Raw genomic sequence first — 15,092 nt, 5'->3', positions numbered from 1 at the left:
TACCCTCACAGTACACTACAGTACTGTGTGAAAAAAGTTGACCCATTACAATATTACCACATTGGGGCATACATGTTTCTAAAACATTTTTTCTTGTCTTTTGAGAAATGTTGAAGTTTAAACATGTTAAACATCCTGTTCAAGATTGATTATAATAGTAACTCCCCAAAAACATGTTTAATCTGTTGTTTATTTTTTTTTCAGATTGGTATGCAGCTGCCAAGTTTTCTTTACCTTTTCCAAAAACATTCTATACCATTGACATTCAGGATGCTTACAACGCTTTTGAAACCTCAGTTTTCATTAGAGGGTAGCAACAACATTGAAGTGGAGAAGAAAGTTTATGCAGCATTTGTCCGTTATTTAAGAGAAGTTGCAAGTAAGATTTCAAGTCTGTAAAATTGTTTTAAATTAGAAATTCATAAATTAGTGCTAGGCACATAAACTTGATATATATTAGATTCTCATCCTGATTTGCATTAAACATAAGGGTGCAGAGGTGGGTGTATTTTATTTTTCATTTTTTAAAATTATTTTTATGCCCCCGTATTGAAGATTCGGGGGTATATAGTATTTGCCCTGTCCATCTGTCTGTATGTTTATCCGCAAAAACTTTAACATTGCTTATAATATTTGATTGGTTGGAGCTATGGCTCTCATATTTCACATGTGTATTCCTTGTGACAAGGTCTTTTCTTTGGGTACCAACATATATGACCTTTTGACCTTGAACTTGGAGTTTGACCCAGTAATTTACCCAACTTTAACCTTGTACATAACTTTTGAACAGTTGGTGCTAGGACTTCCATACTTCTTACGTATATTTACTGTGATAAGACCTTTCAAATGATATACATATTTTGACCTTTTGACCTTTACCTTGAAGTTTGACCCACTTGAAAAAAACTAACATTGAACATAACTTTTGAACAGTTAGTACAAGGGCCTTCATATTTCAGAGGCGTATTTCATGTGACAAGGCCTTCCTTTGAATACCAACAATTTTGACCTTGGACTTTGATCTATTTTTGAAAAAAAATAACCTTGGCCATAACTTTTGAACAGTTGGTGCTAGTTCTTTAATATTTCACATATATATTTTTTATGACAAGGTCTTCCCCTGGGTACCTTGAATTTGACCCTTTGACCTTGGAGTATGCCCCACATTTTAAAAACTTTAACCTTTGTCATAACTTATTTTTTTGTTATTGCTTGGGCTTTCATTTTTCACAGGTATATTCATTGAGAATAAGCCCTTTCTTTGGGTAACAAAATTTTTCACCCCTTGACCTTTGAGTTTGACTTGCATTTGAAAAACTTCAACCTTCACCAAAGCTGTCATCAGTGTTTCACAAACACATCTTGTGTGTTTTTTTTTTTTTTTTTTTTTTTTTTTTTTTTTTTTTTGCGATAGTCCAATTTTTGCTTTCTTTACAAGCAGTTTAAATAGATTGCAAAATAATAAACTTGCATGAAATTGTCCCCATGCAGGTGTTTACCACATAGACCACATAGATAACTCTGATAAACCACTGGGAGAATTGCAAAAGAAAGGACTACACAAATAAAGAATAATGGTGTATTGGAAAATTCTGCAAAAATTCGCGACACACAGGAAAAATACCTCTTGAACAATATTATATTCTGTGGAGTGAATAAAATTTGATTTTAATTTTTCTATGAGCAACAATATACAAGTAAGTAAAATCCAATTGTTGTAATTTTATTTTTTGCAGGTGGTCGAAGAGAACATTTATCCATAGCTAATATTTTACAATTTGTAACTGGACTGATGAGGAGCCAGTTCTAGGGTTTCAAATACCACCTACTATTCAGTTTCCAGAAGTGATTAACTCCTTAATTCCAACAGCGAACACATGCATCAACTCCCTCCAACTCCCACGACCAAAGCCAAGCATAGATACAAATCTTCCTGAAGATAAAGAGCTTTTTGCATTGTATGATTACGCATTTTTAAATTCTTATTATGGTTTGCGGTAATTTTTTAGCCAATTTTTATTGCAAGTCATTCATTATTACCTTGCAAACACATCTAGTTTTGGTCTGGTGTATGTATGTGACCTGTCTATCTTCTGTAAACTTAATTTTTTATCTAAAGCATACATCTGATTTTTTTTTTTTTTAAATTTGTCTCAAACTTTGTAAAAATATTATCTATATGAACTTGTTCAAATGACATTTTCAGATCATTTAAGAAGGTCAAGCAATCTGAAGGGGTTTTTTGGTTTCCTTTTTAAATTTCCAACTTGTGTCTTGGCTCTAGCTTTGTACAAATGTATAATGTGATTATAGGAAGCACTACATTTTTCAACCAGAGGCATTTTGTAAAGGTCAAGGGGTTGATAATGATATACACTGTACTTTAGCAAAACCATACCACTGTTAGTAATGTTGAGATTGTAGAAGTCCTTAATTTTCAATTTACAATATATACTTTATGTTAGGTACATGTATTTCTAACGCTTAACCAGAATTTGTATGTCAAGGAAGAGCTCACAATTCGTTGTTATGTAAACAAGGTTTGAATGACTGCTATGTTTTTAGTTTACAAATACATAGCTGAAATGAAAAATCATATTTTAAACAAAATGACCATTGACATGAAAATTAATATTAAGAGCCCTCTATACACTGCACACTAGAGAGTTCTGATTTTGTGGTATTTTTGTGCAGATAGAGTGATCTGCCCTTTGATCAAGAATAAAATAAATTGAAAAGTACAGTTTATTACTTAATTTGTGATCAAATCAAGCATTCATATCACTTTAATAGGCCAAGATGAATAGATAGAACACTTCATTTGCAGGTATTTTGCCCACTTAAGTAAACAACAGTGATTTATGTTCATCAGTACTTCATTGTCTTTGAACATTTTTCCTGGGGGTAAATGCAAGGCACCCTATGTTGAAAATGTAATAGATAAGCTCAATACTTACACCTTTACACACTGTTATTTTCTCGATGTCCAAAAAATATTTTCCGTATGGAGGGTCCTTTAGTCACAGGTTATTTTTGGGGGGGGGGGGTGCCTCATTTTACATGTATTATGCTATATTTAGCTAGATAGCCTCGTTTTCAGTTTAAGGTCAGTAGCCATTATGGCCTCAAGGCATTCATTTCAAAAAAAATAGTCATACTGACATATGATGTTTTAGCAAGTTTGACATGATATTCTATGTATGCCTCCATAAACCTTATGATGCTGGTGTATGACATAATCATGTAACATGTGATATCCATATTATGCCTATAGGCATACTTTTAAGTTTCAGACCTCCTAGTCATGCAGACTTGTGAAAATTTATCATAATTATGATAATTATTATGATATCCCAATTTATCTCTGGTTTCTAGTTATGTCAGATCGAAGCTTAATTATGTCGTACATGTGATGTTTTATACAGTCCTGAATTTCCTGTACTTGTTTTCATGCAGTATTCTTGGTTCATATTTCATACAAATTAATAAATAAAATTATTTCAGCAATCTTACCCCATGTTTTTTGAGGGAAATATACATTTATACATAGACTTGGTGTCAACTTTCTTCATTGTTTATTTTTCATATCATTATACATCATGTGTAAATTACTGTTAAGTTATTCTCATCAAATTTTTGGGGTCTGTTTTGCCTGTCAATTAACAGCATTGTTTCTGTGTACTGTGCCTGTACATGTAAATATATTAATATGGGTCTCTTGGTCAGGCTGTTCGTCATTCTGTCTATAACATTATCTCTGCTAGTTTGCATTGAAAGTTTACTAGATGACTCCTTATGACTCAATGAAGACCGCTATTGATTTTTTGGTCAAAATTCAAAAATCAAGGCCATAAATCCATATACTGGGGGTATGAAATGGTTTCCAAGTGATATATAGTTTCCTTTGAGTTTTTAAATGAAACTTAAGATAATATCTCTATAACTTGTAGAAGAGCTTTATTAATTTTGAGGCTAAAAGATCTCAAGTCAAGGTCACAAATTCATGAATGCATTAACTAAAATTTCTTTGGTTTTTGACTCAGAAATAGCAGCAATGAAATCCCAGCACTAGCCTCCACCATGTAATTACATAAAGTCTTATGTTTTTAAAAGTAGGGAAAGGGGCATAAATTGTAAAATTCATATCCCCCCATGGGGGTGTAAATTTGGGGTAAAAACTAAAAAAAATTAAGCAATTTTTAAAAATCTTTTTGTCTACTTCTGGACATCTAGCAGACACAAACTGATTTATGATGAGTAAAGAAGCTTGTACCAAAATTACGAAATTTATGATCCCCTGGATCAGGGGGTTCTGGTGTTAGGGCTGGGCCATTTTGATCATACATGTATATTGGAAAATTTAATACATTGGTAATTCTTTAAAAAATCTTCTCAACTTGTGGAGGTCTAGCAGGTAAACTGATTAAATAGTTAGGATGAGCAAGGTAGTCTATACCAAAATTGAGAAATTCATAGCCACCGTTTATGGGTTCTGATGCGGGGGGGGGGGGGGGGTTATTTGGTGAAAATGCATTTATATTTTTAATATGTTCGCATGTTAAGAAAACTATTGGAGTATGGGACAACGTATTACAAATATGAGGCATATCATCTTACACTTGCCCCCACTTCTGTTTTTGCTCACCTGAGCCAAAAGCTCAAGTGAGCTTTTCTGATCAAAATTTGTCCACTGTCTGTCGTCTTCCTCATAAACTTTTTCAAATTTTCATCTTCCTCTCAAGAACCACTGGGCCAATTTCAACCAAACTTGACACAGAGTATCCTTGGGTAAAGGGAATTCAAGTTTGTTCAAAAGAAAGGACACACCTGCTTCCAAGGGGAAGTAATTAAGATTTCATAAAAAATAATGGCATCATTTAAAAATCTTCTTCTCAAGAACCACTATGCTTGTAAATATGAAACTTATGTGGAATCATTGTGAGGTAGCGTAGATTCAAATTTGTTCAAATCATGACCCCTGGGGATAGGGTGGGGCCACAATGGGAGATCAAAGTTTTACATAGGAATACATAGGAAAAATCTTTAAAAATCTCCTTCTTGAGAACAGCAAAGCTGTGATTGGTCATATTTATACTTTTCAGTACTGAACTGATTAATTTCCTGCTTTTTCCCAGCCAAAGTGCTCAGGTGAGCGATGTGTCCCAAGGGTCTCTTGCCATTAATTGTTTAATAACTTGAATACTCTTCAGATACCTTCATTAACCTAGTAATTTTTATTCATGCATGATTACAATTTGATAATGCACAGGACAGTGCCTCTTAGGATTATCATAAGTTAATCCTCCTCCCCCACGACCCTACCCAATGTTTCACAAATTTTACAATATCTTGAATACTCAGTAGTGTTTAGATCATTTATCTCTCTATCCATGCATCATAACCAATGACATACTACGTAGGACAGTAGTGTAATTATTGAATTGCATTTCTATGGATTCTTATACTCGGGTGACTTTTAAGGACAATAGGCTTCTTGTTCTGGACGCAATGTATGCCGCAAACATGGTACATATTAGATTGTTCTGTTCAAAAGTTTTATTTTATTTAAAATACATCAGATAATGTATTCAGGTGAAAATTAATGTATTTAATAAGTTCTTTATTATGATTATGCTCATGACCATTTTTTTAACACAGCAATGCATGCACAAATTAATTTCAAACCACTGAATTGTCTTTGAGAATGAATAAAATGTCAGAAAATTTATTGTTGTGTTTTGTACTGTGGATATTTGCATTGAAGGTTCATTGAATATGGTTAATTTTATTGATGATTCTTTATGATTTGAAGAGACTTCATGTACATATCTATCCCAAAATTTGTTAAGTTCCCTGCTCTCTGCACTTCATTATCAAGCTGCTCTTTACATCCTGCAGTGATGATACCACTAGACACAGAAGAAATAATTGGTCTCTCGTCTTCATCATTATTGTCAGCTTCCAGAACAAAGCCTTCTGTTCCATAATTGACATCAACAAAATCTATACCTGTAGGATTTTGAAGTTGTCCTGCATCCCATAAACCACGTGGGGATGATTTTGTTGTTCTCATTCTGTGTGTAGCCCAGGCCTTTTCCCAGATTTTCAGCTTTTCGTTTATTTGTGGAACAAATATATAATGGAGAGCTGCAATATGCAGATTGTCCAGTGGATCTAATATCCCGTTGTCCTCCATGTGATAGAATAATTTGTAAAAAAAAAAAGGAAAGAACACCGGTATAAACGTCTCTCCACAGACGTTCAATTCTCTGATTGTGAACACTTTTACCTGTTAGCATGCTTCCTTTACCTGACCCTCTGTTAGAGATCATGTAATCCGCAATAGCTGAATTTTCCAAACCTTTGTCCGAACGCACTCTAACTGGTAATCCAAAACGAGAAACGCCATCACGAAAGCATTCTAAAAGTGTATCTGCTTTATTATTGTCCAGACATCTCAAGTAAATAACCATACGACTAAAACCATCAATGCCCCCCTGCGATGACTAAATGCCAACGAATTCGTTTATGGTTGGTATCTACATGCCAAAGATGGTTAGGCCCTTTCACATCATACACCCTACGCCTTAAACGACCTTTTCTTCTGTCCTTTACACCCATTGCGTTGACACGATGTAGGCTTTCTCTAAGTCTCCATCGCTGTACATTAACACATTTTTGTTTCAGTATTTGACTTAAAATGTTCTCTCCATTATGCGGAAATCTTTCAGATGCATTCGTTACATGTTCGTCTAGTTCATCATCGCCCATCTCTGAAAAACTTTGTTTTGATATTCCAAATTTTCGCATTCTGCGATATACAGTACTCTCAGATATAGAAAGTAGTCTGGAAATTTCTGTTATAGTAAACCCATCATTAATCAGGTTTTGCATTATACTTCCTGGTATTACAAATTCTGCTGGACCACAACCAGTATGCTCCCGCTCAGGTGTCTGAAAACCGTAGGTGATGCATTCATTTCGGAGTTTAACCATATCCGCTTTGTTGCAAATTCCTAGACATAGCATTTCTTGGGACGACAATAACCCCACAATATCAGGAGAAATATTTTGCTCTTGAAAACCCCCTAAATGGTCTTCCATACCCAATCTTCTCAGATTTTCGTCCATTTCGTCAAAACTAGCCTTTTACTGATATCCAAATGGACATATTTGCAATTTTAGCACAATTTATCTATATGTTACCTGAAAGTGACTAAACAAAACGTATTTGACCATCCTATTATTGTAACAGTGCATGATATATACAAATAACTTACTGTATTGTACGAAAACGGCTTTATGATATATAGTTTTGACAATGTTACATGAGCTTTTGGCTGCATGTTATATGTATAAATGTATGTATTATTTTAATTTGACTGCATAATAAAGCTTCTGTACTACATATTATATAAAGTGGACTTAATGATATACAGAATAGACTACATATTATATAAAGTGGACTTAATATAAAGGATAGACTTAATGTTATAGGCATCAGACTATATAGTATTTTAATTTGACAACATATTATAGCTTCTGTACTACATATTATATAAAGGGGACTTGATGATATAAAGGATAGACTTAATGTTATGTAAAATTGACACTATGATGCATATTTTTTACTACATATTATATAAAGTGGACTTAATGATATAAAGAATAGACTACATAATATATAAAGTGGACTTAATGATATAAATTCTGTACTACATGTTATATAAAGTGGACTTAATGATATAAATTCTGTACTACATGTTATATAAAGTGGACTTAATGCTATAAATTGTGTACTATATGTTATATAAAGTGGACTTAATGATATAGATTCTGTACTACATGTTATATAAAGTGGACTTAATGATATAAATTCCGTACTACATGTTATATAAAGTGGACTTAATGATATAAATTCTGTACTACATGTTATATAAAGTGGACTTAATGCTATAAATTGTGTACTATATGTTATATAAAGTGGACTTAATGATATAAATTCTGTACTACATGTTATATAAAGTGGACTTAATGATATAAATTCCGTACTACATGTTATATAAAGTGGACTTAATGATATAAATTCTGTACTACATGTTATATAAAGTGGACTTAATGCTATAAATTGTGTACTATATGTTATATAAAGTGGACTTAATGATATAAATTCTGTGCTACATGTTATATAAAGTGGACTTAATGATATAAATTCTGTACTACATGTTATATAAAGTGGACTTAATGATATAAATTCTGTACTACATGTTATATAAAGTGGACTTAATGCTATAAATTGTGTACTATATGTTATATAAAGTGGACTTAATGATATAAATTCTGTACTACATGTTATATAAAGTGGACTTAATGATATAAATTCTGTACTACATGTTATATAATGTGGACTTAATGATATAAAGAATAGACTTAATGTTATGTAAAATTGACGCTATGATGCATATTTTGTACCCTTAAGACAGCTATGGCGTTCCATAGTTATGGTCAAAGACTAAAATATAAAATTATAACGCTATAGTATAATATACATGTGCATGTCAATTTCTCTGGAAGTCATTGAGCCCAGGCGTCCGTGGGCGGAGACTTTGGGAATTAACATAGAATTCTTCGTATATTTCAATTTTATAAGCATTTTTGATTTATAATCACATTTTTATTTCACATATCGAAGTAAATATAAAGAATCACTGTCTAGTTTGTTGGATGCATGGCCGTAGGAACCGGGGAAGGGGGGCACGGGGGGGGGGCGTGCCCCCAATAATTTTGCCGATATTTAGAATACTATACAAAACTACTATATGCTTGTGCCCCCCCCCCCACCTCTCAATAATAACGTCTGATGACATTATTTTTTTTGCTTGTCAAGGAATTTAGGTAATTGATAGTGTCCCTCAACTAAAAAGGTATGGTACGTTGTACCCCCTCAAAGTGAAATTGCTTCCTACGGGCCTGGGGTGTACCAGAGACATATAGTTTGAAACGTGGGATAATTTACGCATACCGGGCTTCCTTTATTATATTCAGAATTCCAGATGACATATAAAGGATAAATTTTCCACGTTCTCATACATGTACCATAGATCTTTGTCTCGTGATGATGTAATTTATGTACATATATATCTTAATTGGTAAACATCATGTAACTTAACATACCTGGTATGAGGGTTGTTTGAAAATTTCATTGTTATATTATACTCAAGAAATTCAAGATCAATACATTATCATTCGTATGTATATATATATATATATATATATATATATATATATATATATATATATATATATATATATATATATATATATATATATATATATAACCGATGAGCAACGCGTGAGGATGGGAGACAGGTGGATAAAAACAGATATGTATAGGTCTACTGGGTGACTCTGGTGACCTGAAAAGTGACATATTAATTTGAAGAGCGCAGTCACCAATGGAAGTCCATTTCCCCATGCGTCACTTAGAAAATGCTTATTAAAAAAACGAAGTGATTAAATACATACAACTCTCATACCCAGAAGAGATCAGAAAATGTTTGTCATGTTTATTAGTAAAAACTCACAGATTATCGTCCTTGTAATGAAATTTAACTAGAAAACAGTAATCAATAGAAACCAGAAATGTATAGTCTTGTCAAGTAAAGGGTTTTATCTACCATTTTATACATCATAGTCAAGGCATGCATTTACTTTTCTTGATCACACCTTCTGTGATTTGATCAATTGGATTTACTGATAAAACACTAACAGCTATTGTATTGAATATTATATCAGGTCGAAAATAAACATATCATATACATGCATCCATAAGCTTTCAATTTTTCCTCCTTAAATTTGAAAAATAATTTTAGATGCAAGATTTTAAGTGCTTCCTTCAACTGGAATTTCCAATTTGAATATGCCAATTTCGAATGAATCATAGAGGACCCACATGGTACCATTCTTGCTGTAAGCAAAATCCGTTATCGTATCCTGTCTATTTGTATTGTAAACAGTCTCGACAAATCTCCCTTTTTTATCCAGTAAGTCGATGGACTGTCCATGACCGTAAAGCAAGTCGCAATTATTGTTCATAAGTGGTATTATTCTTCCCACAGGTTCAATGTCTACCTGACATTTTAGGTTGAAAGATTCGTCTACGATGACCAAAGTTTGGGAGTGAGAAAACAAACCTCGATTTGTGAGAATCAAGTCTTCGTTAGTATTTCGATGTACATCATTCATAAAATGGAGAAAGTCTTTTTGAATCTTCCATTGTCGCAGAGGAATACCTGTTTTACTGTATTCGATAAAACGATGAAGAGGAGCTCCGATATAAAAGATATAGTTACCGGCAGGGGTAAGACAAACACTCCAAGGATTAGGTTTATAAGGTAAAGAAATATCAAAAAGTTTACTGAATTCACCGTCTTCATTAGCAGCTACTAATGATCTCCCACTTATAAATACGACTTCGCTGTCATTTGTGATAATGTTACATGACAATAACCAAATGTCATACTTTTTTGGTATACTAAATTCCTTGATAATATCGACTTCATCAAGAAGATACAGCGTGGAGCGCCCTGCGTCTCTATGAAGCGCCGATTCCTCTGATGACATGTTGCGGGGAACCATCAACCAACATTTGTTTTCTGGCGTCGAAGTCATGGAGAAATGAAGGATATCGTTTAATGATACAGGAGATTTGAATTTAATGGCTGTTGATCTGCTCGATGAGTATGTTACGGTGTCTTTTCTACTCGCCCAGTTTTTGGCAATTTTCAAACCTGTTTGTCATTATAATCTATTTTAAAAACTATATGATTGTAAGTTATTTAGCTTTTTATGGCTTTAAATCTAAAATTGAGTAGAAAATATAGGCTGTAAAAAATGAAATTGCTATGGAATTATTTGATGATTTACCTTCTTTTAGTTCTTTCAGTACTGCGGATTTCACATCTATTAGGCCCTCTATAATTTAACATAAGAAATTGAAAGAATTAAAACCGTATTTTATTTGAATTGCTATGATTTTTTTTTACATGCAAAGACAATCATATCTGACAAATTGTTTTTCCCATCTTATATAAGAATGTATTTTGCTTATTTAACTGAGGTGTCAGTTCCTTTTACTAAGTAAATCCTCTGTTTTTTCCATCAAAAAATGCATACTGTTTTGCTCACTAACCCCCTATTACCTATAAACATTTTGATTCTTTGTAGTTTGGATATTTTTCTCAAAATATACGAAGAAAAGTTTAATTCCAGAACATAAGTTTTTATAGAAAAAAAAATGCTATTGACTGTTTATTAAAAAGATTTAAGAAATCGGGTTTCCCCACATATTTTCAATGCATTGTATCTCAAAAATATACCCACTAGCTCATACTTTTCTACTTTGTGTTTTGTTTCAAATAATGAATATATCGAATTAAAGTGTCAAAATTTAAAAAAAGTTGAATGCAAGAATACATTCTTAATAACAGTATACCATTATATTTATGTAGTTTTCTGGCAAACAAAGAGAGATATGTTGTCATATGATGATTACCAAAGTTTGTTTTAGTTTCTTAATACCGTTTTTCACTTTAACAGTTTCATACACATGGATGGTATACTGTATGATTTTCTATGTAAATTAAGCAAGAAGGATAACTTACGAGTAAAGTTGACTTCTAACTTTCTTTGTCTTTCCTGTAATTCCGCATGACTTTCCTCTAAATTGTCTAATCTAACTGAAAATTAAGCAATGGAATGGGTTGCAAATTTCCTTATGAAATAAAAGAAACCAAGACCTCTTGCTGATAAGTGCCTCTGGTTAAAGAATGTATGATTTTTCAAAACGAATTTTTAGAGCAATTCCACAGTGAAACTTTTAAGGGTTCAAAGTTGAAAAACAACATTAATTTTCACTGAATATAGTTCAAAATTATTAATATCACAAAAAATATATAGGTTGCCATCTTTTTGTAGATGTCAGGCAAAAATAAACAGAGGTAAATTTTAGCAGAAAAACTCTCATTTCTGGTAAGCAACCTTATCAAAATAATATAAATCTAGTTTAATTGACATAATTTAACACCTAAGTGTCTTACATATTAACATGACTATCTGCCTTTGTCATTCTGGAAAAGAAGATTTTTTCTAATATATTCCTATGTTAAATTTTGATCGTCCATTGTGGCCTCACCCTACCCCCTGAAGGCCAAGAATGATGTGAACAAACTTGAATCTACACTATGTAATAAAACTTTCTCTTAAGTTTCAACTCTTCTGGTCTGGTGATTCTTAAGAAGATTTTTAAAGATTTTCTCCAAAAACTTTGATTCGCTATTTCCTATTGTGGCCCATCCCTATTCTACCCTAAGCTACAATACCAGAGAATGCTTCCTCATAAGTTTCATCTACTCTGGTCAAGTGGTTCCTAAAAAGACAACTTTTAAAAGATACTATTAATTTTCACTAATTGATAATTATGAAGAAGAAAGCTTGACATATCATGTGAACAAATGGAAATTCCCTTTACTAAAGGATGATTTGTGGTAAGTTTTGTTGAAATTGGCCGAGTGGTTCTTGTAAAGAAAAGTTTACAACAAACAGACAGACATACGGACGGCACACAGAAAGTGATCAGAAAACCTCACTTGAGCCTTTTTTTAAAACTTGAAAGTAACGTCAAGCGTATCGATCGATTTTTGAAGCAAGGCATTGTGATGTACATGTAGGCAACATAGGTTTTACGTTATATATGTGAATAATATATCCAATCAAATGGTATGTTACAATCAGAATTAAATAATTTCTAGGTAAATGTTATCTTTATATAAATTAATTACTAAGATTCCAATATATCTTAAATAAACAGTTGCATTTTAATACATACCTCTTTTCGCATTTACTTCCTCTGTTAGAGAAAAAAATGAAAATAATTATCCTCTTTGCCCACATTTAAGATGATATATAACAATATTTATTTCATCTTAACATGTAAAATAACATGAGTGTGAAAATATTTGAAAATATATATTTACCTTCAACCAGATTAATTCTCTCTGTAATTAAAAACAAAATAAAAAAAAAAAAGAATTTATTCAAACAATATTTTCTTGTCTGATTTTCTGAATTAATTATAAGTAAGTTCTAATTTTCACAAAGAATTTATAATTTTAATATATCGTTCTTACCTCGTTTCACAATAATTTCCCCTACAACAAGAAAATGAAACTTTGATTATATATTATTGTATAATTCATACCTGCCTTACAGTTGTAAGATGACATATAACAATATTTATTTCATCTTGACATGTTACAGAGGTTAAATAACATGAGTGTGAAAATATTTGATAAATATATTTACCTTCAACCAAATTAATTCTCTCTGTAATTAAAAAAAAAAAAAGAATTTATTCAAACAATATTATCTTGTTTGTTTTTCTGAATTAATTATAAGTAAGTTCTAATTTTCACAAAGATATATATAATTTTAATATATTGTTCCTACCTCGTTTCACAATAATTTCCCCTACAACAAGAAAATGAAACTTTGATTATACATTATTGTATAATTCATACTTGCCTTACAGTTTTTATCAGCGTATGTGATAAATTTTTGGCAATGATATAATAATAAAGTAATAATAAAAAGTCAAGTTAACCTGCATTTCTTCGAATTTGGGCCACATATTCCTTGGATTTGGTCGGGTTCAAATCACAGTCATGTAAATGGTCTATTCCTTTTTCATATCTATCGCTACCAGTGACTTCTCTCTCAATCTCCACTACGGATTTCCTTAATTCCATCCAGTAGTCTTTGAATTCTGCGTCATTAACAGTTCCAGAAGTGGAATGACCAGAAACGGAATTTCTTAGAATGCGTATTCTTTCTATGCATGCAGCCAATGAAAAGTCACCCGAAACAGGTTGATTGCCCCAACCAGCTATATGTGTCGGAATATTGCATATATTCCGCAAAATCTTGTACAATAATGATAAATCAAGATCTCTGGATCTTATTTCTGGAACACAACTTGTAGATGAATGTGGAGGATAGAGTAAGTTTTTTTCCTGCACATTCGTTATCTTTTCTAGTTTTGATCTCTTTTTGTCTAACTCTGATCTCAGATCAACTGGTTTTATATGTTGACATAAAATGTCCCTCAAAACGTCACTGCATATCGTCATTAAAAACTGACAAAGACGTGCAAAATTTTCTGTACTTTTGTTTGGGTCAAAGTACAACACTGAGTGGCTTGGTGCATCTTCCATGCTAGGATGTATTTTCTTCATTCACTTTCTTGACTGAATATATATATATATATATATATATATATATATATATATATATATATATATATATAATTAACTACTCTATACAATCGTTCTAAGTAATCTCTGTCTTGTCCTAACTTCTACCTAATAAAAAACGTGAAAAAGTATCATGTTAACAATGAATGGTTTCAGATGGGAATCGATCAAACTGATGAATTTTAAATAAAAGTTATTTGTGTTTTCTTTAACGCTTGTACTTTAATACTTACATTTCGTAGTGCATGCGTACTTTAAAAAAAAAATCTTTCTAACCTTTGTCACTATACATTGATATCTGTGCCTAAAGAAAGGGTAATTAACCAAAACAAAAACGCTAAATAGACATTTTTCCCTTCAGAAAATGAATAACTCTGAGCACTGAGTAAGTACGTAATTAGTTCACAATGGGGCCAATTATCGCCATGTTTAAAATAAACAGTTCTCTTAAGTCTTTATTATGCGATGAAAATGCTATGAATTAACAATACGAAATAAAATAAACCTAATATGAAGTTTTAATTACTTGTATATTGTACAGAGAGAAGCAAATTAATCCAACAACATGAGTACAATATTATATTAGACCAAGACCTACCTTAATCGCATTGCTACTGGATAGGAATGTTTCTAAATTTAGAAAGGGGGAATTTCATCTCAACTATAAAGGTATTTTAGTGCATTTCATATCACTCAAACATTGCTGCAGACATTGCTACCTTTCCCAAATAGGCACACCTAGTAATAGGTGTTGACAGCTTTAATATCAAGCAGATAAATAGC

General features: G+C 32.1%; 1 protein-coding gene across 1 annotated transcript; it reads right to left on the bottom strand.

The window, feature by feature from the left end:
* Window positions 1-9,587: 9,587 nt before the first annotated feature.
* Window positions 9,588-14,286, bottom strand: LOC133180482 (uncharacterized). Its single transcript, XM_061314997.1, has 9 exons — window positions 13,661-14,286; window positions 13,507-13,527; window positions 13,363-13,383; window positions 13,188-13,208; window positions 13,035-13,055; window positions 12,887-12,907; window positions 11,664-11,738; window positions 10,927-10,974; window positions 9,588-10,790 (listed from the first exon to the last, which is right to left on the bottom strand). The coding sequence occupies exons 1-9, from the start codon at window positions 14,268-14,270 to the stop codon at window positions 9,883-9,885; spliced, it is 1,746 nt and encodes a 581-aa protein (XP_061170981.1). The 5' UTR covers window positions 14,271-14,286; the 3' UTR covers window positions 9,588-9,882.
* Window positions 14,287-15,092: the final 806 nt, after the last annotated feature.

The sequence above is a fragment of the Saccostrea echinata genome, unplaced genomic scaffold (assembly GCF_033153115.1).
Source record: "Saccostrea echinata isolate AGI-Se365-2 ecotype Australia unplaced genomic scaffold, CSIRO_AGI_Sech_v1 ptg000006l, whole genome shotgun sequence".
NCBI classification, from domain to species: Eukaryota; Metazoa; Mollusca; class Bivalvia; order Ostreida; family Ostreidae; genus Saccostrea; species Saccostrea echinata.
This window is presented reverse-complemented; position numbering and strand designations above follow the sequence as displayed.

Excerpts from the sequence above, each read along its gene's own strand:
- LOC133180482 (XM_061314997.1), bottom strand. The coding sequence starts at position 14,270 with ATGGAAGATGCACCAAGCCACTCAGTGTTGTACTTTGACCCAAACAAA. Across the intron at positions 13,056-13,187 it reads GGAAATTATTGTGAAACGAG|AGAGAATTAATCTGGTTGAA; the intron begins GTAAGAACGATA and ends TTTTAATTACAG. Across the intron at positions 11,739-12,886 it reads GGAAGTAAATGCGAAAAGAG|TTAGATTAGACAATTTAGAG; the intron begins GTATGTATTAAA and ends CTTAATTTTCAG.